Raw genomic sequence first — 27,503 nt, forward strand, 5'->3', positions numbered from 1 at the left:
ATGTGTAAGTATATTTGGGCTATTGCAAATCAGCAAGAAATTTTGTGGTTGAGATGGGTGCATAGTGTATATATCAAAAGAGATTCTTGGTGGATTTACAAAGCTTCTATCCATTCGAGCTGGTATTGGAGGAAGCTTGCAGCTGTTAAGGAACCTCTGAAAACCATCCAGAATCCGATTGAATTCCAAGAGAAAAAATATGTGATTGCTGAAGGTTATGACTTACTCAAGCCAAATCATGATAAAGTAGCTTGGAGCCGAGAGGTTTGGGCAAGACTAAACATCCCCAAACATAGTGTGATACTTTGGTTGGCCATGTTGAATAGATTAAAGACAAAGGAAAGGCTTGTCAAGTTTGGAATTCAAATTGAAAGTAGGTGCCGATTATGCAATGCTCATTCAGAGAACACACAACACCTATTTTTCAACTGCTCCTTTGCTGAAAAGTGCTTACAAGCAGCCAAAAATTGGCTGGTGTGGGGCACGGCTGCTAATGAGCTTCCCTTGATCTTGAGATGGATTAGGAAAGCTAAAATAAGTAAGTTTAGAAAGAATGTATTGGCAGCTGTAATTGTAGGTCAGGTGTACAGCATTTGGGAGGCTAGAAACAAGCTTGAATGGCAAAATGAGCAGCCGAAGAGTGATGGAGGTTGTTCGGTGGAGAATCAAAACTCGGGTGACTATGTTTTTGCCTAAGAAATTGAGTTGTAAAGATAGGGATTGGTTTTATGGATTGTAATAATGTAAATACAATATTTGCATAGATTAAAAATCATTGAGGCTCTTTTTTTGGAGTGCTCTTAGGTTGTAAAGTGGTTTGTGCAATATAACTTTCTGATTCATCAAAAAAAAAAAGTTTAGAAACAAAAGTTTAGAAACTAACTCTATTTTGTATCAATTTTTTTTTTATTTTCAATTTTATTCATGTGTTTTTATTTTATTTTTTTAGTAGCTAGTAAATAGTTAGTTACAACTACTTAACAAGTTGAGCATGGAGATGGGAGCCACTGGTCTGGTTGTGCTTGCCGGTGAGCTTGGTTTCAGGCTCCATTTGCACCATCAACGCCGGTGAGCTCGGGTCATTGGGCGATAGAGAGAGAGAGAGAGAGAGAGAGAGAGAGAGAGAGAGAGAGAGAGAGAGAGAGAGAGATGCAGCAGTAGATGGATAATAAAATACTAACTCTAAATTTGATGTACATCTAGTTATCCATCGACCGATAATAAAATATTATAACTTATTATTGAATTTGAATTTGATGAGACAAAGAGATAAAGCAAAGAGATTGAGAGAGATGCGGTAGTAGAGAGATATTGAGAGAGAGAGAGAGAGGCATAAAATTAGGGTTAGAATGGAATTTGATTTAAAAAAAAATATATATATAACTAAATTTTAAATAATTCTCCAATAATATTTTAGGACCTCAAATAATTGTCCAATAGTCTCTATTAATTTTTCTCTTTTACAATAATTTTTTTAATTTCTAAAATTATTCTCTAATTTAAAATATATAAATTCCTAATTTCTCAATTTTATAAATTATCAAATTATAAATTTGTTAAGCAAAAAAAATTTTTTTTTATTTTTAAATTTGAAATATTTTTTGGTATTTCATTTTATTAAATATAAATTTCTTCTTATGAAGAAAAAGAAAAGTACAATGGTTTTTCTTTTTTATTTTTTTTTAAATTTGAAACTTTTTTTAAGTATTTTCTTTTATTAAATTCAAATTTTTTTTATTAAGCAAAAAAAAATTACAATTTTTTTTAATTACTTAAAGTAATTTTAGAATAATATTGATGCAATATAGATATTGTTGAGTGCTAAGAATAGATATAGTTATCTAAAAAAAGAAATACAAAAAATGATTTATTTGAACTTGTGACTAAAAGCATAGATTGATAAGTCTTTACCAATATACTAAAACATAATCTGTATATAAATTAGCTATTATAATTTTATTTAAATATTAGAAGAAATATAAAAGAAAATTAGTATTGCACATTTTATTGTAGTAGAATTAACACTAAAGCAGAAAGTAAGCAAAATTAAATGTTTTTATTTTTTTATTAGCACTCAATTGTGAAAAAAAAAAAAAACCCCTCAAAGATAAAGAACAAAATTACTTAACCAAATTTTATCCTATTCAACCCACACTTTTATTTATGTAATTTACAATTTTTAAATATAAGGTAACAATGAACATGAAAATACAGAATCCCCAAATATATTTTTTCGAGAAAATAGAGAGCATGATGAGTATATTCCCTATAAAACTTTCTCTTTTAACACATGTATATTATTGCATATATTGTATTTTATTATTGCTTTTATAATTGCAAATATATATCCCAAAATTTAAAAAGACATTCACAAAGAATTTTCATTTTTCATTAAATATTTTTGGTGTGGAATTTTGACATTATATGTACAATATTGAAAATTCTTTTATATACATTATTCCTTGAATTAAGGGGAAAGAACAAAAAAAGAACAATAAAGATACATTTTTTTTATACAATTTCATTTTTGCTTATTCCCCCAATTATTTTCACAAATACAAATTTTTTGTGATCATCATCAAATTCTGAATTCAACCACATCACCATCTTTTAGCTTGGTATTAGGCAACACTAATTGGCCATTAACTAAAGCCAATTTTCCCTCGAGTCCGACTCGTCTAGCAGCATCGGCCGCTGTGCTACCGGTACTCAGTCTCATTATCTCGCCGTGGGGCCAACAAACAATCACCACCTCCCCAAGAACAACCGAGCCGTAAGACTTTCCTCTTGGCTTATCTTGTCCGAAACTTGCTTCGGTGTGTAGTTGCTCTTCCCACCGCAACATTGTCCTTAACAGACGTACCTATAAGAATTTAAGGCTAACATTGATGATTTCGAACACTAATCATGTAAAATTATCATGAACAAATTTTAATGCCAGTAATGATCAACAACTTGGTCTAGATTGGTAAATCTCATCGACTCTATTCCTGATTCATAACTAGAAAGTTTTTCTGGTTCTTTTCTAATAGACGCTCACACTTGATATTATAAGAAATGCCCAGAAAAAAATCATATTCGTTGTTAGACAAACCTTGTTATTTATGCTAGTCTCCATGGAGCTCCATGTCACAGCATTTAAACTCGGCCTCGATGTATAATAATCGAGCTGTTTACCATCGAAGACATCGGACACAACAGCCCAGTAGTCAGACTCTTCATCATCCGTCAAATCAATGACCTGTAGAAAGGTCGGCAGCAAGCGCCCAAATTGATCTTGCTGCATGGGAAAGACAATATTTTGATCACTTTTCACCGACAAAAATTAATAGCTGTTTAGTTTTTTGAGAATATGACATGATAGAACATACCTTGTGGTACATACCGTCTCGAGAGAGTGTGTATTTTTCTAGGCAAGTACACCAATCACCGTGTCCTGGTTCACTCTAGGCAAGTACATTCAAATTTTCATATCTTGCTCAAATCAACCCCAAATTGATTCAAACTTTCCAGACCTGTTCTATACCTTCCCTAGAACATATCCAAGGCATCAAAACAACCCAGAAACCTCAAACACGAAAAATGCCATTGGAGCTCAAGCTTTGAGTTCCAAACTCAAACTTGAGCAAAACCACCTAATCATGCATTCCACTAGCTTAAATCCACACAAACAAGCATATCTAACCCTCTGAAAACAACTAAGAACATCCAGCAACTTCACAGCAACAAATTAAACCATTTCTTTCAAAAATCATAACTTTTTGCATAGAAAACTCAAAGCTTCACACAAGCTAACTAACATGCTTCAAAACAGCTCAATTAACTTCAATTAAACATGCTTTAAACCTCAGAAATCAACAACAAAACACAGCAATAACAACAGCCACAAAAAGCATGCATTTACTCAACTTTTCACCATTTAAATCAAAAAAATAAAGGAAGAAAATTAAGAAACACCTACCACAATCAAGAGTTCACAAAACTATGATGAATCTAGCCTGAAAATTGAAGAAAATCCAGCCCTTGAATTACATGCACCCAGCCGAAAAGAGAGGAGGAAAAGAGAGGGGTTTTGAAAGCTTTTCTCAAATTTTCTAAGTGTTGATTTTTTTTTGTGAAAATAAAATATAAATCACATAACATATATTAAATCCATTTCAGCCAAATAACAATTAAATAAATATTTATTTTCAAATAAACAAGTCACTAAAGGACAAAACACTAATGGGGCAAAAAGACCAATTTGTCCCTCCACCATAAAACCACATAAATCATACTAAAGGGGTATTTTTGGGAAATTCTAAATTCCCGGCCATTCCCGACATTCTCAATGTCTAATAAACCGTCCCAAACTAATAACATGCTAAGTTGTGATTTCTACTGAGCCAAACGCCGAGTTCCAAAATACCGGGCACCGGAAATGCAAAATATGAAAACTACTGAATAACATAACCATGCATTTCTGAATTCCATAAATAACAGTATAATAAATTATTTAAATAGCTATAAATAATTTCATAAATAATCATAATCAACTGCTAATTTCCAAATTAACTAAGCGGGCTTTACATGTTACTTTTGTCATATTACATTATATAATATGTAATTTAATCACCATATATATAATATAAGATATTTCTACAATATATTCTTTTAAAAACTTTTTATCTATATAAGCGGGCATTTGAGAGAATTTTTTAGTCCAATTCTTTTTATGATTGTTTACATTATAGTTATTTAATACATTTTATAAAATTTTAAGAAATTCAAAAAATTTTAATGTATCGATCGAAAACAAGCTCAAACAGTAAATATATATTACATATTTCATAGTTTAATCTATATTATATTTTAATATATTATAAAATAATAAATAATATAACAATTTCATGTTTTACAATAAAAAAAAAATATTACATTGAACATGTACACAACGAAACCTAGTGACATGACAATAAGAAAGTTATTTATGACATATTATATCATGTTATCTTATTATCTCATAAATATTATGATATATTCTTATCTTAAATATTATTTAGGAATATTAATTGGAGTAATAATCAAGGTTGAAATACGTTCTTTTGATAAACTATTCTGAGAACCATGTCCATCTCCATTCTCATATATGAATAGTGCTGTTCTAGCCATATTTTTGCAAACTTCAACAAAATTTTCTGATAAACAACTCTCATCTTCATCTTTCTTATTCATATCCTTCCATGTTTCACTTATCAAGAACTTGATGTGTTCACGAGCTTCGTCTTCGGTAGCATTATTATCGTACATGTAACATTGAATCGATTTAGGAACGTCGCCTCTATTCAATTCATCCTGGTCAATTTAATTAAATCAAATTAATTGTTGAGGATAAATATTTTTTTAACTAAAGGTAAAAAATTGTGATTAATTAAAAACATATCTTCAACTAGATATTTGTTATTAAAACTAAAAGTTTATGCTATCAAGAGTGCGACTAAAAGGTTATATCACTTACATCAAATGAAGTACATAAGTGTTTTTCTTTTATTTTACTTATATATATAGTAAATAAAAATATAAAAGCAAGTAAAAATAAAATGTTAGGAGTACTTTATGAAGATGTTCCTAAATCATCTTCAAGCCTTGTACTCACAAAAATGTTGTGAGTACGAATAAAACTACAACTGAAAAATTATGCTATCGCGAGTACGAATAAAATGTTAGAATACTTAATTACATCAGATGAGAATAGGTGCTTTTCCTTATTTTACATTAGAAAAAAAGCTCAGCTTACATTAGTTACTTTTCTACATGTAGAGAAGCATTATATTTATTTTCAATGCTTCTCTATAAAGTAAATATTAAATGAAAATTTGGATCGTCCCTTATCCAAAATGGTATAAAAAAACCCTAAGTTCAATTTTCATCAATTTCTTTTTCTTTTTAACATAATAACAAATCTGAAGTCAGTGTCTAGCACAATCAGATGAAAAACTTATAACTAGTCTGGTCATAACACCTAAGTTTATTTTTGATAAAAATTGAGTTGATCGAAGCTATTTAATAAAACAGAAGGTCTAATACGTAAAATTAATGTGATAATTAAGAGTACTTACCGAAGATGTTCCTAAATCATCTGCAAGCCTTGTAATCAAGCATGCTTGTTTAATTATGTTGGGATAATGATGTTGCAATTGCAAACTTTTCAAGTCTTGTTTTGTTATAGGATTTGTGAAACAAAAATAAGCATGCATAAGAATTACTGATGCTCCTATTGAAAGCCAACCCAACTCAGTGTATTCTTCCAATGTTGGTTGGTATCCACTATAATACCATTTTGCTTCTTGTAAATAACATTTACATAAATCTACCCACTACAAAATAAAATAAAAATTACATACAATTAAGTTAACAGTACATGTTATATAAATATATATTAATTAATTAACTGCGAAAAACACAACAAAAAAATATAACATTTTAGTCACAACATAAAAATTTTGTGACTAAATGTATCTTTTAAGCAACAAAAAGTTACTTGTAGCTAAACAATATAGTATTTAAATATAAGTTGCCACTAATTTAGTTAACACATGTAATATACATATATATAAATATATATATTAATTTAACTTGGAAAAAAATTATATGTGTATTAATTAAAGTATTGGGGAGCTTAATTTGCACCCGAAAAACTTATATAACACCCTATTTAATCATTTTTATTATATAGGAAAATATATATCTTTAATCATACTAATTTTTTTTTTCATATTCTTAAAAATTATTCCTATACAAAAAATAAATTATATTAATTTAAATATTATAACAAAAAATGAAATAAAAATGATATGAAATTTTATTAGAAAAAAATTATACATGATTTTTTTTTAAAAAAAAAACATGAAAATAAAATTAAAATAAGTATTGAGGTTAGCACAAAATAATGTGAGAACTTTTTTTTTTAAAAAAAAAATATTAAGAGTGATTTTTAAAAATTATTTTAAGCTTTTTTTTAATATTAAGGTTGTACTTATTATTTTGTGGGGTGCAAGTACTTTAAAACATCTTTTTAACTTTTTGAAATATTTATATAAATTTCACAGAAATTGTTGTTCTTTTTTTAAACATTACCATTCAAATTTAAACATACTACACATTTTTTTTAATCTTTTATCTTACATTAAATACAACTATAATAACATAAAATATTTTCTTAACAATACGACTAAAATTTAAACTCATTTCACAAATTTAAAAAATATCTTTCTATTATCATTTATCACACAAAACATATTTTCTACTATATTTCTAAAAATATATATTTTTTTTTTTTATTTTTGATAAAATCATACCAAACATAACATTTATCCAGTTATCAAAATTCTATCATAGGGTTAAAAATATATTTCTATTATTGTTTTATTTTTAAATAATAAAATAAAAAAATGTTTATAGTTCTTAAATTAAAAAATTATAAAATTACATTTTGTGCTGTTAAACTAAAATTATAAATAATAATAAATTTTGAATATTATTATGTTTTCTTTCTATAATTAACACTTAAATTAAATATTTTTCAATAAAAAATAAGTTTTGTTTATTGAATAATTTTAAAAAAATTAATTATACAACTAAAATAAAAATTAAAAAATATAACTAAATATAAATTCATTCACGTAATATTAACTTAGTATATATGGTACATACCGATTTCTTAAGGTATTCAATGTTGACAAAGTTTTGTTCTACTAATACATCAAACCCCATCTCATTTATGGTATTGTGTAAAACAAAGAAAGGCATCTTCATGTAATCTGGTAACTCATTGATTAATTTCACATCCCATCTACAAAATCAAATATAATTATTATAATTACATACAAAAATTAAATTAGTGTATGTCATTTGAGATGCTAGGAATTTGTATTTATGAACAAAAAGTTTATTATATATAGTATCCAACAATAACTTATAATCTAAATAGCCAGGATATAAGTATCCAATATAAATATATATATATATATATATATTAATTATTGCATATATTTAAAATAATTAGGGTCATAAATGAATAATATTTTTCAGTTTGTAGTTATATACTTATTTTTTTTGGGCATATTAATACAAGACTCATTTAGTAGGTCGTATAATGAAATAACAAATATCACTATGTTTGGATAAAATATTATATTGTATTAATTATTATGACTATAAATTTTATTACAATATGAATCGTAGTATTTAATTTACACATAGCAAACGATTCGTATTAGCCTAGATTATAATATTTATAAAAAGTCCGGGGTTGGGGATCCCAACCCCAGACGTGGCTCCGGTCCCAAATCTTTGACCCCAGACTCAAGACTCGGACCTGGCCCTAACCTCAAACCCTAGAGCCAAACCCAAATCCCAGAGTCGATCTGGACTAGAACCCTGGACGCGGAACCCGACTCTATCCCAGGACTGGCCCTGGACCCGGACTCGGACCTTGACCACGGACCCAGACCCCGACTCAAACTCAAACTTAGACGGCCCAGACCCGGATTCGGCCCCAATCTTGGACTCCAGACTTGAACCCCCGACCTGAACCCTTAATCCCAGACCCTGGCCCCGAACAGGGTTAGGAGTTGGAGTCGAGTTTATGGCAAATATAATATAATTTACACAAGCTATTAATACAAGTTAAAGTTTGTATTAAATAATACAATATAATCCAACACAATACAAATACAACACGACGTACCAAACGAGTCCATAATATTTGATATAAACATAATATTTAAAAATATATATAATTATACTAACCTTTCAACAGCACTAGTGAAAAGCTCTAATTCCTCCAAAGTTCCATATACATCATAAATATCATCAATTATTGTTATAAGCACAAATAATCTTGCATTTATTCTTCTAAAATAGCTGAATTCTCCCTCGAATTTTAGTCCAACATCCCATAAGAAAGCTTCCATCAATCTATCTCTAGCAAAATTCAATTTCCCACCAAGTTTACAATCCCTCCACCACCTAAAAATATACAAATATATTATTAGAAAAATAGAGCATATATAATTATTCAATAAATATACATAATCTATCTCTAGCAAACATTCATTGCATGTTACTAATACCTAATATATACAGTTATAATTATTACCTCGATAAATGTTGTAAATCTTCTTGGTGTGTTGATTGCACTATATTAAAATCTAATTTCGCAAACTCGAACAAAGTCGAATTCATGTCTTGTTTTTTCTCATATATTTCGTCAATGAACCACCTAGCTTCCGATCTTGTTATTCTCCAATGAAGCGGAAGCTCGAAAGCGTGATTAATTAATAGCAAATTACTATTAATATTATTATCATCTAATAATAATATTTTTTTCTCTTCCTCATTCTCCATTTTCTCCATGTATTTTTTAAGACATTTAGTTGAAAAAATTCTTGCTTCCTCCAAAATATTTTCATGTTTCATAGCATAGAATGAAGCTTCATATAAACACAATACTCCCATAATATCATCACTCAAGCATGTTTTAAATTTCCCTCTCTTATCCTTGAAAGCATTAAAAATTTCTGCAATAAAATTCATAAGATATATCGATCACTATTTATCATACATCTACTAAAGAAACCATGCATAATGATTTATTATTTTTTTTAAAAAAAATAGTTAATAAAAAAGAAGAAGAGAGAAGAAAAATACTCGTCGTCGATTTTTATTTTAAGCACGTGCAAAATTTTAGCAGATATCTCGCCAGTTATTAAAAATGCTTGATAATAAGTTAGTACATGATTCAAATAATCACATTCATTTGTTTCTATCTTTTTTATATATGTAAAACCGACTGTTTGAACTATAATTTATTTCCACCTTGTTTATTTTTGAAAATTTTAGAATATATATAGGTGGCGTTTCAGTTTTCTGTTTTTAAAAGTAGAAAAGTGAAAATATTTTTCAAAAACATGTTCTATAAAACTGTTTTTACTTTTCAATTTTATAATTAGAAATTAAAATTTTAAAAACAAAAAGAATCACTTTCAATATTTTTTTAAACAGTTTTTTTTCTTAATCAATCTTTTAGATTAGGACCAGACCCGGACCCAAATCCCCTCCCTACGGCTCTGGCGCTAAACCCGACTTTTGACTTGAACCCGAATCCGACCCCGGACCTAGACCCGACTTAAATAAAATCAAAAAATAAAAATAAAAATAAACTTTACAGAACACACTTTTGTTTTCTGTTTTTAAAATTGAAAAACAATAGTGGTTACAGAACGCATTTTTGTTTTTCAAAAACAAATTTTTTAAAAACAAAAATTTTACTTTCATTTTGTGATTAAAAAATTAAAAAACAAAAGTGTTACCAAACGGCACCATAATGATGATATGCATACTACAAGTACAATTCATATCATCATATAAATAGATATTTTAATTAAAGATAAAAATGATATTTCTACTTAAAAGATTATTCTCATCATTGTACCTTGAGGTACTGTATAGCCATGTTGGCGTAGAAGCCTAAATTCGAGAGCAATGGCATATAAATTATTATAATTAGGGTTAGTAATAATAATATTATTGTTAATATAATTATCAGTGTATTTTTTCTTCAAAATAGTGTTTATTTCATTCTTAAAATGGTAAGATATTCCAAGCCTTTGCAATGTATCAATTAGCTCAAGTAGGGCTAAAGAGTTAATTTCCAGTCCAAGGAGCATTCTTGTCACTTCTTTCTTCAACTTATTTAATTGCCTTGTATAGGATTCTCCCTGCATGCATAAAAATATGTGATTAATTCAAAAATACTCAAAAATAACAAAAAATTTACGTTTTTATGAAATTCTGATTTTTTTTTTTTTTACATTTTATGGAATTTTTTTATAGACTGTTGTTTTTAGGTTGCTTTAAAAAGAATTGTTGTTTACACGTTATTTTCATAGGCAGTCACATGAAAACAACATTATTTTTCCTTTAAAAAATCACTAATCTGTAAAAATATAAAGAAAAAAAAATCGTAATTTTTTTTTTTAAAAAAAATGTACAATTTTAAGGTAATTTGTGTATTTTTTCCTAAAAATATATATAAGTATTAATTAATAGTTCTATATGCAAAGAAAACTAGCCTAGCTTAATTTAATATAATGCATGGTATAAGAAAACTATTAGTATTCTATTTTAAAATTAGACCAAATAATAACATGTATAATCAAACCATCCATACAATTTTAATTAATGATCATATATATATATATATATCTTATAAGACTCAGATTAAATTTTAGGTGAGATATTTCTTATTTTTTATTTGTATATAGAGAAATTGTAATTTTTTTATATAACAATATACATTATAATTATATAAATAGTAAATATGTTGTTTGTTTTCGAGAAATACTCATGTTGGATTCACTCTAATAGGATTTCATGTTAGAAATTACTCTTTAAAGTGTAATATATTTTGTCGGCACATTTAATTACAAACATTGTATAAATATTTTGTTTTTATTATAAATTTTGTGTTTTTTTTTTTTTTTTTTGTGGGATATATAATAATATTTTTTTTTCAAATAAATTAAAATAAAAATATGTAAATTTTACTATTAGAGACGAAATATTTTTTACCAAAACATAAAATATAAAATAATATCTCGTTGCAAAAAAGATTGGATTTTACAAAAAAAATAAATAAATAAAAAGTCATATGGTCATTTATTGGTCATGGAAAGTATTTTTGCGCGATGCTTTTAAACATGCATCATCAATGGCTATTCAAAGCATTTAGCAATCAAATTTCAGCGATCGCGCGAAAATACTTTAGACTCATTTCGCGGGTTCAAGTATTTAGGCTGCAGATTCAAGCCTCTTTCACATTGGCTCTGCAAAAAAGAATGTATTTAGCACAAATCGAATATTCTGTTTTCAAGAAATTGTGTAAATGATTCTCGAAGTCAGATTATGGAGAAATTGGTAGTGGGGTTGGTGAAAGGTAATGAGAAACATCTGGGAAATCCTTTCCTCTTTTCCCGTAGCAAGAAGAAGGACTTTCAATTCCTCAAAACCAATCTCTGTAATAGATTAGAGGGTTGGCGTATGAAAACTCTATCTACCATTGGGAGAATGGTGACTATTAAATCGGTGGATATTGTTGGATATTATTTTACCAGGATCTTAGATCTACTCACAAGTATGTTTATTAACATCCTAAATATGAACTTTCTAAAACGATAAATTAAACACATATAAAGTTTAAGAAACCTTACATTGGGTGCAGCGGAATTATAATGACTCCTTCCGTTCAGATCTCTAACCCTTGATTCCTTTCTGTAGCAGAGTATTATCAAGATCTGAACCTGGATCTTCTTCTCTGAATCCTTGATGCTGAATCTCCTTTGCTGTTGATCTTTCTTCACAATCTTCCTCACTATGATTGAGGTATTGCTTGATGTGTGTGGGCACTACTCTAATCACTAAGAGAGGTTCGAAATATTGAGGAAGAAAAGAGAGAGAGAGTGGCGGCTAGAGAAGAGAGTGGAGGCTCAGGTTTTTCGATCTCGTAAAGTGTAATTTTCCTGAAGCCTTCACTATCTATTTATAGCATTCCTTCTAGGGTTTGATTTGAATTATATGGCATTAAAATAATGAAAAAATCATTTAAAAAAGATAACATAAGTGGCCGGCCCTAGGCTAGGTGGACTGGGCCTTGATTTTTGCAATTTTGCAATTTTACCACTTTTGTATCTGATTTTCTGAAAAATGCCAATTTCCTAATTCAATCATTTAAATGCCAATTCTAACTATTTAATAACTATAAATAATTATTAAATAATATTGTCATTTATCATATTTATTAATTGCACCATACAAAGTATCACAATTAACAAATATGCCCCTGTTAACTCTTTCTTTACAATTTCGTCCTTACTTAGTGAAAATTTCACAAATAGACATAGTCTAATTTGTGAATTATAATTGATTAATCAAAACCAATTACATGAGTCTTACAAGCAATATTATCTCAACTAGTGGGGGGACCATGGGTCTATATAACTGAGCTTCCAATAAGTAGATCAAGAATTTAGCACTAAAACTTACTAACTTATTAATTCTTCGTTGAATCCACGCATAGAACTTAGAATTGCACTCTCAGTATATAGAATGCTCTATATGTTCCACCATATAGACACATCATTAGTTATCCATTGTTATAATCCTAATTTGATCAATGATCCTCTATATGAATGATCTACATAGTAAAGGGATTAAATTACCGTAACACCCTACCATGTATTTTATCCTTAAAACACTTGACCCCGTATAAATGATATTTCAACTTATGTGAAATGAGATCTCCACCATTTATTTTCGTTTGGCCAAGCTCGAAGGAAATCATCCTTTGCTTACTATTTGCCAGATAGAAGCTATAGATTCCATGTTTATGCTAGCGCTCCCACTCAATTGCACTACCGTGTTCCCAAAATGTACGTATCACCCTGACCTAAAAGTAGGCTTAACTAACAAATCAAAGAACACGAATAGCCTTTCAAGATTGAGCCTAATCATAACAGGATTAAGATCATTTGATCTAGGATCAACTTGGCGATATTGACTTGAATAGATTTTACGGTAACTTTAATTAAATCTAATTCAAAGTTCAATATCGGTCCCTTCCGGTGCATACTCCATGCATCCAACCTGAGCTTTACTTTAACCAATGTTCTGGAAAGAACATAGTATTTCTCCAAATACAAGTAAACTCTTGTTGTAGATTATCATATCAGTAAAACCCTGTGTCTGATAAATCTAGGAAACTTTATTCACATAGTCATGTTTACTTTCCAATGTGATGACAGCACAATAAACATGATCAAGTATGTGAAAAGGGTTTAAGATGAATTTATAAATCAATTAGACAAGCAATTGATAAAGTGAGCCAAAACATACACAAATGAATGAAAAAATACTTCTGTTTCTTTATTGATGTTGAACAAAATAGATTACATTGAAACGGAGTTTTATTTAGGGCATAAAACCTAACAAACTCCCACTTGCACTAATATAAAACTAATTAGTACATATCAATTAATCCTAAATTCTGACGGTGCTTTTCAAAGGCTGTCACGGCCAAGACTTTGGTAAATGGATCAGCTAGGTTGTCCTCTGTGTCAACTTTCTCAACTAGTACGTCCCCTCTTGCCACGTATTCTCTGATAATGTGATACTTCCTTTCAATGTGTTTGCTTCTCTTGTGGCTTCGAGGTTCTTTACTGTTTGCTATTGCTCCATTGTTATCACAGAGTAGTACCAGAGGCTTTTCCATTCCAGAACAACTCCTATGCCGGTGAAGAACTTTCTTAGCCGTACAAGTTCTTTTGCGGCTTCTGGCCGTCGCTATGTATTCAGCTTCCATAGTTGAGTCCGATATTGCGGTTTGTTTAGCACTTCTCCAAACCACTCGCTCCACCCCCAAGAGTAAACACCATCCCGTATGTTGATTTCCTGTCTTCAATACTTGCCTGGAAATCTGAATCAGTGTAGCCTATGGGATTTAAAGCACCACCCTTGTAGACTAACACAAGATTCCTTGTACTCTTTAAGTATTTCGTAATATACTTAATCGCATTCCAATGTTCTTGTCCCGGATTAGACCGATACCTCGCTCACGATTCCAACGGATAACGTATGTCGTGTCTAGTGCATAACATTGCATACATTAGACTTCCAACTGCAGAGGCATAGGGAATTTTCGCCATGTCCTCTATCTGCTTGAGGATCAGTCGGTGATCGTTCCTTAGATAGACGAATACCATATCTAGAAGGCATGTTTGCCCCATTGGTGTTGCTCATGGAGAATCTCTCTAAGACTTTGTCTATGTAGGTCGTTTGAGAGAGAGCAAGAGATCCGTTCTTCCGTTTCTTATAATCCGAATACCAAGAACATAGGCCGCTTCACCCAAATCTTTCATATCGAATTGAGTGTTGAGCCATTCCTTAATGTGAGTCATTTTCTTGACATTGTTTCCAATGATCAAAATGTCATCAACATAAAGGACCAGGAATACTACTATTTGGTCTTCCTTGAGTTGGTAAACACAAGGTTCATCTTCATTCGAAGAAAGCCGTAGGTTTTGATGATTTCATCAAACCTCTTGTTCCATGAGCGAGAAGCTTGCTTCGAGTCCATAGATAGACCTGTTTAACTTGCAAACTTTCTTTTCTTGCCCGGGAAGAACATAACCTTCGGTTGCTCCATATAGATGGTTTCTTCAAGTACCCCATTAAGGAAGGCGGTCTTGACATCCATTTGCCGCATTTCATAATCGAAAGCGGAAGCCTATGGAGAGAAGAATTCGGATGGATTTGAGCATGGCAACAGACTAAAAGTTTCCTCATAGTCCACGCCTTCTCTTTGGGTATAACCCTTGGCTACAAGTCTAGCTTTGAAAGTTTCGACTTCGCCTCCAGCCTCCTCTTTTCTTCTTGTAAACCCACTTGCATCCTATCGGATGATAGTCGTCGAGTGCGTCTACATATTCCCGCACTTTGTTCTTTTTCATGGAATCCATTTCGAATCCATTCCGCCGACCATCGTTTCCGTTGCGGACTAGCCATTGCCTCGTTTATAGGTTAATGGATCGTCATCAATACCGTCACCTACGACCATATTGATTTCACCATCCAAGCCATAACGAGCAGGTTTTGTTGAAACTCTCCCACTACGACGAGGTATGGTTGTCTTCTGAACGTAAACTTTAGTAGTAGATTTCTCGGCCTTGTTCAACCGAGGGAGTGGGATCGTCTTCTTCACGAGTGGAAGAGGACGGAACATTGGAAGGACTTATATCTGATAGCAATTCCTCTAGAACAACTTTACTTTTCGGTTTGTAGTCTTTAATATAGTTCTCTTCAAGGAAAGTAGCATTTGTAGAAACAAACACTTTATTATCCTTGTGACTATAAAATAGTCCACCCCTAGTCTCTTTAGAATTTCCAACAAACATGCATACTTCGTACGTGATTCAAGTTTGCCTTCTTTCTTTCTTAAGACATGAGCAGGGCACCCCCAAATTCTGTAATGGCGCAAACTAGGTGTTCGACCATTCCAAAGTTCGACGGGTGTCTTAGGGACCGCTTTAGATGGAACAACATTTAAAATGTCATTTGCCATCCGTATAGCATATCCCCGGTAGGACGTAGACGAGTTGAATAACTCAAAGATAGACCTAACCATTTCCAAAAGAGTGCGATTTCTTCTTTCGCAACTCCATTTTGTTGTGGAGTAGCCGGGGCGGTGTATTGGGATTCAATTCCAAGTTCAATTAAATGATCTTTGAACCGCATATCCATATATTCTCCACCCCTATCGGTTCGCAAGATCTTTAATGATTTACCTAATTGGTTTTGGGCCAAAGCATGAAATTCTTGAAACTTTTCAAACGTTTCGCATTTCTTTTGCATTAGGTAAAGAAAACTATATCTAGAGAAATCGTCAATGAAAGTGACAAAATACTCATAACCACCTCGGGCTTTGACATTCAAAGGTCCGCGTACATCGAATGCACTAACCCTAGAGGGATTTTGGCACGCTCTCCCTTTGCAGAAAGAACGTTTAGTCATTTTTCCTTCTAGGCAGACTCGCATACCGGGCAGCTCACCTAGGACGACATTTTTCAATGGACCGTCTTTGGTAAGCCTATTGAGTCTATCAAAGCCTATATGATCTAAACGTAAATGCCATAGATAAGTTTGATCATCATTATCAATCTCTTTTCTTTTTAGGTTTCTAGGTCTAGCTACACTGAAAAGTTCACTATTTAGTGAGATTTGAGTACTCGGTCTTAAAACATAAAGCCCTTGTTCCATTATAGCAACACATATTTGAAATCCATTACGAGAAATTGAACAATTTGTACTCGAAAAATTCAATATATAAGATTGTGTTTGCAAACATGAGACACTAATCAAGTTTCTACTAAAGTTTGGAATAAATAAAACATTTTCTAAAATTAAAAATCTTTGTTGAAACTTGATGCGGGCTTTTCCTCTAGCTTTGACCGATACTAATTCGCCATTGCCAACTTTAAGCTGTAACTCTCCTGGAAGTAGATTTTCCTGTGTTTCAAGCAACCGCATGAAGAACATACATGGTTAGTAGACCCGTAATCAACAATCCGGATGGATTTGTCGTTCTCTAAAACACATGATTCAAAGACAAAAGCATTACCTTCGTTTGAATTGTTTAGAAGCCTGGACATCGTTCTTCATGATGACCCTTTCCATTACAATTCGAACATAGAAGATTATGTCCGATAATTGTACTTGAAGAAGCGCTTTGCTAGATCCTTCATACCTAGTCCTTTTCCTTTGATTGTTGATTGCAAACCCGTGGGGACCCATTGCAATCAAGTTCCGTTCATGGGCTCGTAATTCCGTTTCGAGCTTGTCCATGTCGGAGGAGTTAGAATTGTTGATCATATAAGAGATAACAAATTCATTATACTCCTGAGGAAGACTATTAAGGATAAGTTGGACCCATTGTTCTCTTGATAAATCAATTCCCGGCAGATTTGCCTTTTGGAATTTCGTATTCATCATCAACAGTGCGAGTTAATGCAACTACCGTGATGCATTTTCACACTATAGAGTTCTTTTGCTAAGATAGTAACTAAGAGAGGATCGGGGTGTGGGTTATTCATAATGACACTACAACACATCAATAAAACAGAAGTAAGGTTTTGGCTCATAAATTCATACACAATTTAGAAAATAGCAAGTAATTACATATGTTATAGAAATACTAAATCTAACATAGTTTATTTTCCAAGGTATTTCAACAAACTGACACAGTGTCCCGTTTAGGCGAGAGTCAAAGCATCATTCATTGAATAGAGTTGTCAGCTCATCTAAAATGATAAACATTCTAGCAACCTTTTATTCGATCAAGATTTGAATTCAGCGTTGTCCCGTTTAGGCGAGAGTCAAGGCAATTCTATCTTATGAGCTTCCACCATTGTTTCATAACTTGCAAGTCAAGTATGGTCGCCACCATTAGGGTGATCTATACCATACAAAACACTTACAAACTACTTATCATGCGAGGTTAAACGGTGCGAAATTGCTAATGAACGTTCCTCCATTAGGGAGGATTACTCACTAAAACAAACACGGTGTAAAACCCACAATGGAGATCGAATGTCTCTTGATTAAAAGCTCATTATTTAAAAAAAATATATATATGTATTTTGTATAATCATAATATTCGATATTATAATAATGAAAAATTACAAATTAAAGTTGGTTTAATTAAAATCAACTTTAATTAATTTTCAATTATTATTTAAATTTGAAAAATAAATTCAAATAAATATCGAATAAGTTCCATAATATAATAATGAAAAATTAAAAATCAAAATTGATTTAAATAAAAAAATCAACTTTAATTAATTTTCAATTATTAATTAAATTCAAAAATTTGAATTTTAAATGGAACAAATTTGAAAATATCTTGTTTAAGTTGTTTTAGAAAGAATCTAAAAAATCAACTTAAATATCTTTCAAATCGTATTTAATTAAATTCAAAATTAAGTTGTAACCACTTAATTTTGTAGATATTTTAAGTTAAATATTCAAAAAAGATATTAACCTAAAAATATCTAAGATATTCCATTTTAAGTTAATATTTGAAAAATATCAACTTAAAAAAAATATCTAAAGAATCTTAATAACCAATTCCTAAAATTCCTCAACTTAATTTAAAATTTTGAATTCAAAAGATATTCAGATTTAAGTTGGTTAGTTATGTATAACTAAATATCAACTTAAATAGGAATATTTAATGAAAAATTTAAAATAAGTTCCAGAAAGAATCTAGATGGTTATAATTCTATATTTAATTAAATACAAGAAAATACATATAGTTTAGCTTAGAATATTAAATTCTTTAAACTATGATTTTCTAAATTAATTTCAAAATAAATGAAATTAATTATGTTGCTAATTCAATTTTAATTAGGTTAAACTAGTGTAATTAACCCTAGTACAGTCATTCAAATCAGGCAAATGGGCCTTCACAATTGGGGTAGTTTGTGTGAGGGGGTGCTGGGTTCAGTATGTCGTACCCACTTCTATGGCTCCCAACTCTCACACAAGGCCCAAAAGAGAGGAATTTAACCTTAATAAGAACAACTGTTATTAATTGAATAGGCCCAAAAGCTAAATGGGCCTAAATAAATCCTATCAATAATTATGATAATTTATTTTAGCAACATTAACCTATATGCATCTATAATAAAATTAAACACATAGGCTCACACAGGCACACTTTGGATGGGTCCTATCATGTTGCTAGGTCATACACAGATGAAAGAAGATTGTAAATTATACCTGTTACAAATTATTATCTTGACCAAGGGAGCCATCAGATCATTAGATCTGGCAAAAGGTAACCATGGCTATTTGCAATCAAGTAATAATAGGTTTTGAAAACTTACACATAAGTTAAAACACATACTCCTGCAACAGGGTTAGCTGGATAGTTGGAAGTAGGATTTATTTAATTTTTTTTTTTTAATAAATTTCGAATAAATAAATAATTAAATAGAAATTTAATATTCAAAAAAAAATAATTTCGGAATTAAAAAATAAATTTCGAAAATTTAAAAAAAATTTAAAAAATTAAACCTACTTTTTATCTTATATCTATTTAAAATTACATGATTATAAATATCTTATTTTAAATAAGGTCAAAATATCTTTTAAAATATTTATAAAATCTGACCTTAAATTTAAAAAAAATATAATCAAATTTAAAAATAAGATAGGTTTTTAAGCAAAAAGATAAATACTAATTCTATTCGAATTCAAATTACACTAATATCTTGAATTAATTTAAAAAATAAAATTAATTCAAAATGATAATTAGAATTGAATTAGGAATAGTATTAGTATATATACAAAACCATACAAAAATTTGGAAATTAATTCCATGAAAAGGTATGAAAAATTGAAGAAAAAGGGAAAAAACCGAAACTGTACGGACAGTTCTGCGATCGCAGAAAATATCAGCACAGCCCCGATTTTGTCAAATCTTCAAAAAATCATAACTAATTCAAATAAAATCCAAATTGAGTTCTGTAAAAGGCTAACTTGCTTAATTTTTTTCATACTATCCAATAAAAATAATTACAGAATCGAAATCACAATTATTTATCACGAAAATTTAACAAACATCAATCATTCATCAAATAACACTCAATACAACATGATACCATCCAAAGAACATACAAACAATCGTTTTAAAGTCCAAATTTCATGTAAGTAAATCAATTACCATGGCTCGAGGCCATTGTTGGATATTATTTTACCAGGATCTTAGATCTACTCACAAGTATGTTTATTAACATCCTAAATATGAACTTTCTAAAACGATAAATTAAACACATATAAAGTTTAAGAAACCTTACATTGGGTGCAGCGGAATTATAATGACTCCTTCCGTTCAGATCTCTAACCCTTGATTCCTTTCTGTAGCAGAGTATTATCAAGATCTGAACCTGGATCTTCTTCTCTGAATCCTTGATGCTGAATCTCCTTTGCTGTTGATCTTTCTTCACAATCTTCCTCACTATGATTGAGGTATTGCTTGATGTGTGTGGGCACTACTCTAATCACTAAGAGAGGTTCGAAATATTGAGGAAGAAAAGAGAGAGAGAGTGGCGGCTAGAGAAGAGAGTGGAGGCTCAGGTTTTTCTGATTCAGAAAGTGTAATTTTCCTGAAGCCTTCACTATCTATTTATAGCATTCCTTCTAGGGTTTGATTTGAATTATATGGCATTAAAATAATGAAAAAATCATTTAAAAAAAGATAACATAAGTGGCCGGCCCTAGGCTAGGTGGACTGGGCCTTGATTTTTGCAATTTTGCAATTTTACCACTTTTGTATCTGATTTTCTGAAAAATGCCAATTTCCTAATTCAATCATTTAAATGCCAATTCTAACTATTTAATAACTATAAATAATTATTAAATAATATTGTCATTTATCATATTTATTAATTGCACCATACAAAGTATCACAATTAACAAATATGCCCCTGTTAACTCTTTCTTTACAATTTCGTCCTTACTTAGTGAAAATTTCACAAATAGACATAGTCTAATTTGTGAATTATAATTGATTAATCAAAACCAATTACATGAGTCTTACAAGCAATATTATCTCAACTAGTGGGGGGACCATGGGTCTATATAACCGAGCTTCCAATAAGTAGATCAAGAATTTAGCACTAAAACTCACTAACTTATTAATTCTTCGTTGAATCCACGCATAGAACTTAGAATTGCACTCTCAGTATATAGAATGCTCTATATGTTCCACCATATAGACACATCATTAGTTATCCATTGTTATAATCCTAATTTGATCAATGATCCTCTATATGAATGATCTACATAGTAAAGGGATTAAATTACCGTAACACCCTACCATGTATTTTATCCTTAAAACACTTGACCCCGTATAAATGATATTTCAGCTTATGTGAAATGAGATCTCCACCATTTATTTTCGTTTGGCCAAGCTCGAAGGAAATCATCCTTTGCTTACTATTTGCCAGATAGAAGCTATAGATTCCATGTTTATGCTAGCGCTCCCACTCAATTGCACTACCGTGTTCCCAAAATGTACGTATCACCCTGACCTAAAAGTAGGCTTAACTAACAAATCAAAGAACACGAATAGCCTTTCAAGATTGAGCCTAATCATAACAGGATTAAGATCATTTGATCTAGGATCAACTTGGCGATATTGACTTGAATAGATTTTACGGTAACTTTAATTAAATCTAATTCAAAGTTCAATATCTATTCCTTCCGTGCATACTCCATGCATCCAACCTGAGCTTTACTTTAACCAATGTTCTGGAAAGAACATAGTATTTCTCCAAATACAAGTAAACTCTTGTTGTAGATTATCATATCAGTAAAACCCTGTGTCTGATAAATCTAGGAAACTTTATTCACATAGTCATGTTTACTTTCCAATGTGATGACAGCACAATAAACATGATCAAGTATGTGAAAAGGGTTTAAGATGAATTTATAAATCAATTAGACAAGCAATTGATAAAGTGAGCCAAAACATACACAAATGAATGAAAAAATACTTCTGTTTCTTTATTGATGTTGAACAAAATAGATTACATTGAAACGGAGTTTTATTTAGGGCATAAAACCTAACAGATATGGCTATGCCGTTGTATACCATGAGCTCTTGTAAAATCCCTACTACCTCCTGTCAGGAATTAGATGCCATTGTCAGAAAATTCTGGTGGAAAGGTAATTTGGATAGCTCTCGGTTTCTTGCTACTAAAGCCTGGGATGTGCTTTGTCAACCTAAAGGCTGTGGTGGCTTGGGTTTCAGAAGATTTAGTGATATGAATGTTGCTCTTTTGGCCAAGTTGGCTTGGTTTTTGGCAAATAACTACAACAGACCTTGGGCTGTATCTTTAAAAGCTAAATATTTCCCTTGGATTCTTTTTGGAGTATTCAGAAACGCCCTACCGACAACCCAATTTGGAAAGGGATCTTGGAAGCTCGGAAGTTGATTTGCGAAGGAGCTTGTACTATGCTTGCTAATGGCGAAGACACTAATATCTGGTGGCAACCTTGGATCCCGTGGCTTGATTACTCGGAATTCAGAGAAACCATGGAGCTAGCTCGAGCTAAAGCTCCATCTTTATGTTGTGTGGCAGATCTTATGTTTAGAAGAAGCAGGACCTGGAACCGTGGCTTCCTAAACTTTGTTTTTGGAAGTGATCAGATGGGGGATCGGATTAGCTCTATCTAGATTAATGCCTATGCTGAGAAAGATTTGATCATTTGGAAGGACTCGAAAGTAGGTGCCTTCTCGGTTAAAGGGGCTTATTTGAGTAGCCAGAAGTCGAGGCTTGTTGAGAAGCAGGATTTGTGGAATTGGATATGGAATTGTAAAATCCATCCAAGACAGAGTATGATGTTATGGAGGGCTGTGGTCGGAGCTCTTCCCACATCTGATAAATATGGTAGGATTTCTACTAATGACTATTTGTTCTGTTGCTCTGATAATGAGAGTCCTTTGCATATCTTCGTAAAATGCTCGATGGCTAAAGCTTTATGGTTTGGGGGACCCTTTCCTCTCAGAACAGAATCAATCCCTGGTGCCACTCTTTCTGAAGTGATTTGTTCCATCTTGCCTTTGTTAGAAGGGTCTTCGAAGCTGTCCTTCCTTATCTGGATGGCCTCTGTCTTTGAAACCATTTGGTTGTGGAGGAATAGAGCTCGATATGGGAGGATAGTGAATATTTTGGTTGATGAGATGCTCAATAATGCCTTAAACCGTTTTGTGGAAATGAGTGACACTCATAAGCCATCTTTTGAACAGATGCTTCCTGTCTCTAACGGCCTCCCGCTCCGGGTTTGTTTCGAAGGTGATTTTGGCCGATGAATCGTTTAAGGACGGGAACTTTGGAGGAGCTATTGTGGCTATTGATGACGCCAACAAGAAGTGGTTTATCCGGCACCATTGCCGGAAGATTGGATTGCCCGATAGCACTCGAACTTCAAGCTGTTCATTTAGCTCTGCTTTGGGCTAAGGAAAAACAGTGGGAAGATGTGTGCATCTTCTCTGATTCTCAGGTGGTGGTGAAGTCTTTGTTGAAAGGAATTTCTCCTAGCTAGAAATGTTGGACTCTTTTCTCTAGTGTTCTAGATCTTAAAAATAGTTTAGTTAATTGCTCTTGTGCTTTTGTTTCCCGTGATGTTATTTCCTTTGTTGATTTGTTAGCTAAGGAAGCTAGAAGTTCATCTGTAGAACTTTTGAATTGTCAAGGGGAGGGATTTCCCCCTGTGAATCCCATGAACCTTTTTTCGGTTTAATGAAGGACTTTGGTTCTCTTTCAAAAAAAAAAAAAAAAAAAAAAAAAGTAGTTAGTTGCATGCGTGTTGTTCTATTTTATGCGAGTGTAAGTGACTATATTTTTGAATTTTATATATTTTTGATGTCTTTAGTTGTTTAAAATTTATTGAAAACATACCATAGAGCTATATAACCATCATGTACACTATCATATAAAAAAATTAAAATATAATTTCTCTAAATTGATCAAAACGCTCCTATATTTTAAAAAAAATATAGCTATATATATAACCATCATGTACACATAACCAAGATATAAACTAAAAAAATATATAACTAAATATAAGTGAAATACATGATATAGGGAGCACGTGTTATTAAGCAAACTAATATGTCATATATATGTACATGAAAGTATTACATAGATCATTACTATTAGGTATCAGTAATGCTAAGTACTTTAATTCTAGACGTGTTACCTTGCGATTGGCTAGCGATACTCACCTAAACGTTATTACATTAAACTATATGGGACTCGATACTTAGTTGAACCAATAGTAATATATTGACACGTAAGAGGGTGCTAGGTACCACTGATACCCTTTAGTCTTTCTCATATTACATGTGAATATAATGCGAAAACTTTCAAAATTCGTATTTTTTTAGGAAAAACCTTCTTTCTTATGTTTTTTTAATCGAGTTATTCGATCAAAACCCTAAACATGAATTTTTCACTAAACTTTTTCCCGATACTCTTTGCTCTAGGAAAAGTTGTTTTAATTTTGTACTATGTATAATAATAGTTAAAGATTATCATCATATGGGAAAAATTGTAGCATATATCTATTCTATATAAAGTGTGCCTATATAACTGAATTCTTGGTTTATGAGAAATTCATGGAATGACTTTTTATTTTTATTTAATAAAATAATAAAATATTATTTATATATAATAAAATAATAATAAAATAAATCTCATTAATATTTGAATTGATATTTTCTTTTTATAAAACACGAGGTAATCGATTCTTCTCTCCCATGCACTAAAATTCCTCTCTTAGTCCTCTGCTTTAGTAGCTCGTTCTTGGTATGTTTCAACTCAATTTTAAGATTTGAAGTGGTATTAGTAGCTTGACTATATTTTTATTTTTATTTAAAAGAAGTTGCATAACACAAGTTGCACATATTATATATTCGAGATGATATTGATCTTAAAACTGAATCATTGGTTATCTAATTTTCTTTTTTAGTAAACAATATAATTTCAAAATGAAAAATTATGAGTATTTATTGTTTATTATAGGAAAGGCTAAACGAAGTATTTAATGAGAAAAGTTATCATACATAAATATTTATATTAAATGAGAAAAGGAAGCATTTAAGTCTAGCATGGAGATTATGAAATTGCTTCGTATATATAGAATATTTCAAGACTTGTTTTACGACTTAATTTCATATCACAAGATCTACAATTATGCTCTTGGTTTGCAACTGCGGTTCCGTGCATTAATAATTGAAGATAAGAAGGTATTATGCCAATTTTTTAATCACTTTATATTCAACTTATAAAGAAATTGTGAAGTTTTTATTGAACGTTTTTGTAAAACTATCTGGTATTTCAAAAGCAGATTTAGAAGGAGTATCTTGAATCTCTAAGAGAGATTACTAATATTGTGGGTTCAAAATAAAAAATTGTCACTGCTAAAGGAAAGAAGCCTTACGAGGAGAAGTACTAAGCTAAGATAGCTATGGAGTTGCTTGAACGGTGCCTTTAGTTCAAACCGAAAGTTGAAAAGGTTGAGAAGGAAAACAAAAAGACTAAGAAAATCCCCTCTCTATCTCTCTATATAAATATATATATCTATATATATATGTGTATGATCATGGAACATTAGTGTTTTAGTTTAATTGACATTTTACATTCACAAAAGAATCTATTCAAGTCGAATAATGATTCTTCAATATTTTTAAAATTCTTATGCTTACTTCTTTGTGTTTCAATTATTTGCAATCTTTTATTTCTTTTAATCTCAATAAATACTTAATATTGAGATTAATATTTTGATTGTTTAGAAACTCTAAAAATTGGTGGATTATGATAAATGATTCAATTTAATGCTTCAAGATTTGAGTCTTTTGAGAGAAATATTTATGTAAGTAATCTATGTGTGTTTTATAGGAATGGTTCTGGAACATTGACATTCCAATATGGCTATTGGGTTTTAATGAATAAAAAAACAATTGTGATCATTATTGTAGTCATTGACTCATTGTAAAAGAATACAACAGTTGTATTTATGTTTTATATATCTGTATAAATTCAATTTGATGATTTTTGTTGCTAAATGTAGAACAACTTTGTGAAAGTGTTTATTCTGTTGGTTAAAGATCAAGTAGCTTCGTATCTTCATTTTATTTTCTTGAAAAATCCTATATTTTGTGAAGTATTGATTATTGATTTCTTCACTTTGTGGCACCAATATCAATTAGAAGCAATGGTACCTACGAGTGAGATGTGTTAGTGGTCTCAATCAACAACGAAAAGTTTATTAGCTTGTTGTGATTAGATTTTAATTATAAGCTTAAGATTAAAAGGTTGTTTTATTATATCGTATTTATATATATAATATTTTTATTGTTTTTTTAATTACAATTATTTAATTCATGTTGTGTGAAAATGTTTTAAATTTCTTAAAAGTACGATATTTTTTAATTAATATTTTGAATATTAATTTTAAGTTTATTTTTGGATTAATTTGAGAACAATCTGCAATTAGATAATCAAGATTTCTTAAAACTAATATATTGCATTCAGTATACTTTTAATTTGTAATACCATTATTTACATTAATTAATGTGAAATGTATTATTTATTTATTGTATACATTAAAAATAATTTCAAACAATAACTAATAATATTTTTTCTTCAATTATTTATTATATTATTTGTAAATAAAGTAGGAAACACCTAACATAAAACGAAGTATACGTGCCTCGCACGTACCTTTCTTCTAGTATATATATATATATATCACCGCTACAAAAAATTAAAAAATAAAAAATAAAAAACAATAAAAAACTGTGACTAATTTTTAGTTATAACAAAAATTATTTCTTATTAAAAAAATAATATTTAGTGTAATACTTTTAACTACAAATTTTTAGTGATAAGATAAAGAAATAATAAATTATATACAAAAAGAAATAAAATTCACCTTATATTGGATTGGAAGAGATTGAATAAAATCAAAAGACCAAATCGGAGGTCCATAGTTGGCTGATCTTCGATCACTATTATTAGTAATCGTAGAACTAGGGTTATCGACCACAGTACATTGTATGGGGTAGCAAGTACTTGATCTCGATCTCGATTTCAAGTTTGATTTTGGTTTTGAAATAGAAGTAATAATAGAAGTTTTTGGTGTAAAACGATTATTAATTCTACTCCAAATAGGGAGGGATGATGATGGAGCAAATTGGTGAAAAGCCATGCACTGCATTTTTGATAATTATATAATTAATTAATTCTAAACAAATAATTATATGAATGTATTTCTTGTGATGAAGATCTGCATTGCCTTGCCTTGTATTTATATATGTTGATGATGATGGTAAGTTAGGC

General features: G+C 30.5%; 3 protein-coding genes across 4 annotated transcripts in view; 1 reads left to right on the plus strand and 2 right to left on the minus strand.

Moving 5' to 3' along the window:
- On the plus strand, nt 1–696 carry LOC133038084 (uncharacterized). The gene has a single exon (XM_061116131.1). It carries the CDS (start codon nt 1–3, stop codon nt 694–696), a length of 696 nt encoding a protein of 231 aa, XP_060972114.1.
- A 1,676-nt stretch (nt 697–2,372) lies between these two features.
- Nucleotides 2,373–27,503, minus strand: part of LOC115716364 (uncharacterized) — an 84,345-nt gene continuing 59,214 nt past the window's right edge. Inside the window, exons 17-18 of the mRNA XM_061115249.1 lie at nt 3,095–3,280; nt 2,373–2,863 (exon numbers count right to left, since the gene is read on the minus strand). Of these exons, the coding sequence (XP_060971232.1) occupies nt 2,579–2,863; nt 3,095–3,280 (471 nt within the window). The 3' untranslated portion in view covers nt 2,373–2,578. The remainder of the gene's footprint in view (nt 2,864–3,094; nt 3,281–27,503) is intronic.
- Nucleotides 4,873–27,441, minus strand: LOC133029092 (myrcene synthase, chloroplastic-like). 2 transcript variants are annotated; one of them, XM_061115250.1, is made up of 7 exons: nt 27,097–27,441; nt 10,475–10,760; nt 9,140–9,560; nt 8,791–9,009; nt 7,693–7,831; nt 6,099–6,356; nt 4,873–5,334 (listed from the first exon to the last, which is right to left on the minus strand). In XM_061115250.1, the coding sequence occupies exons 1-7, from the start codon at nt 27,379–27,381 to the stop codon at nt 5,035–5,037; spliced, it is 1,908 nt and encodes a 635-aa protein (XP_060971233.1). In that variant the 5' UTR covers nt 27,382–27,441; the 3' UTR covers nt 4,873–5,034. The 2 variants fall into 2 exon arrangements, with proteins under 2 accessions (XP_060971233.1, XP_060971234.1); XM_061115251.1 differs by lacking the exon at nt 6,099–6,356 and having other exon boundaries at nt 27,097–27,439.

This window comes from Cannabis sativa, chromosome 5 (assembly GCF_029168945.1).
Source record: "Cannabis sativa cultivar Pink pepper isolate KNU-18-1 chromosome 5, ASM2916894v1, whole genome shotgun sequence".
In the NCBI taxonomy this organism is placed as follows: Eukaryota; Viridiplantae; Streptophyta; class Magnoliopsida; order Rosales; family Cannabaceae; genus Cannabis; species Cannabis sativa.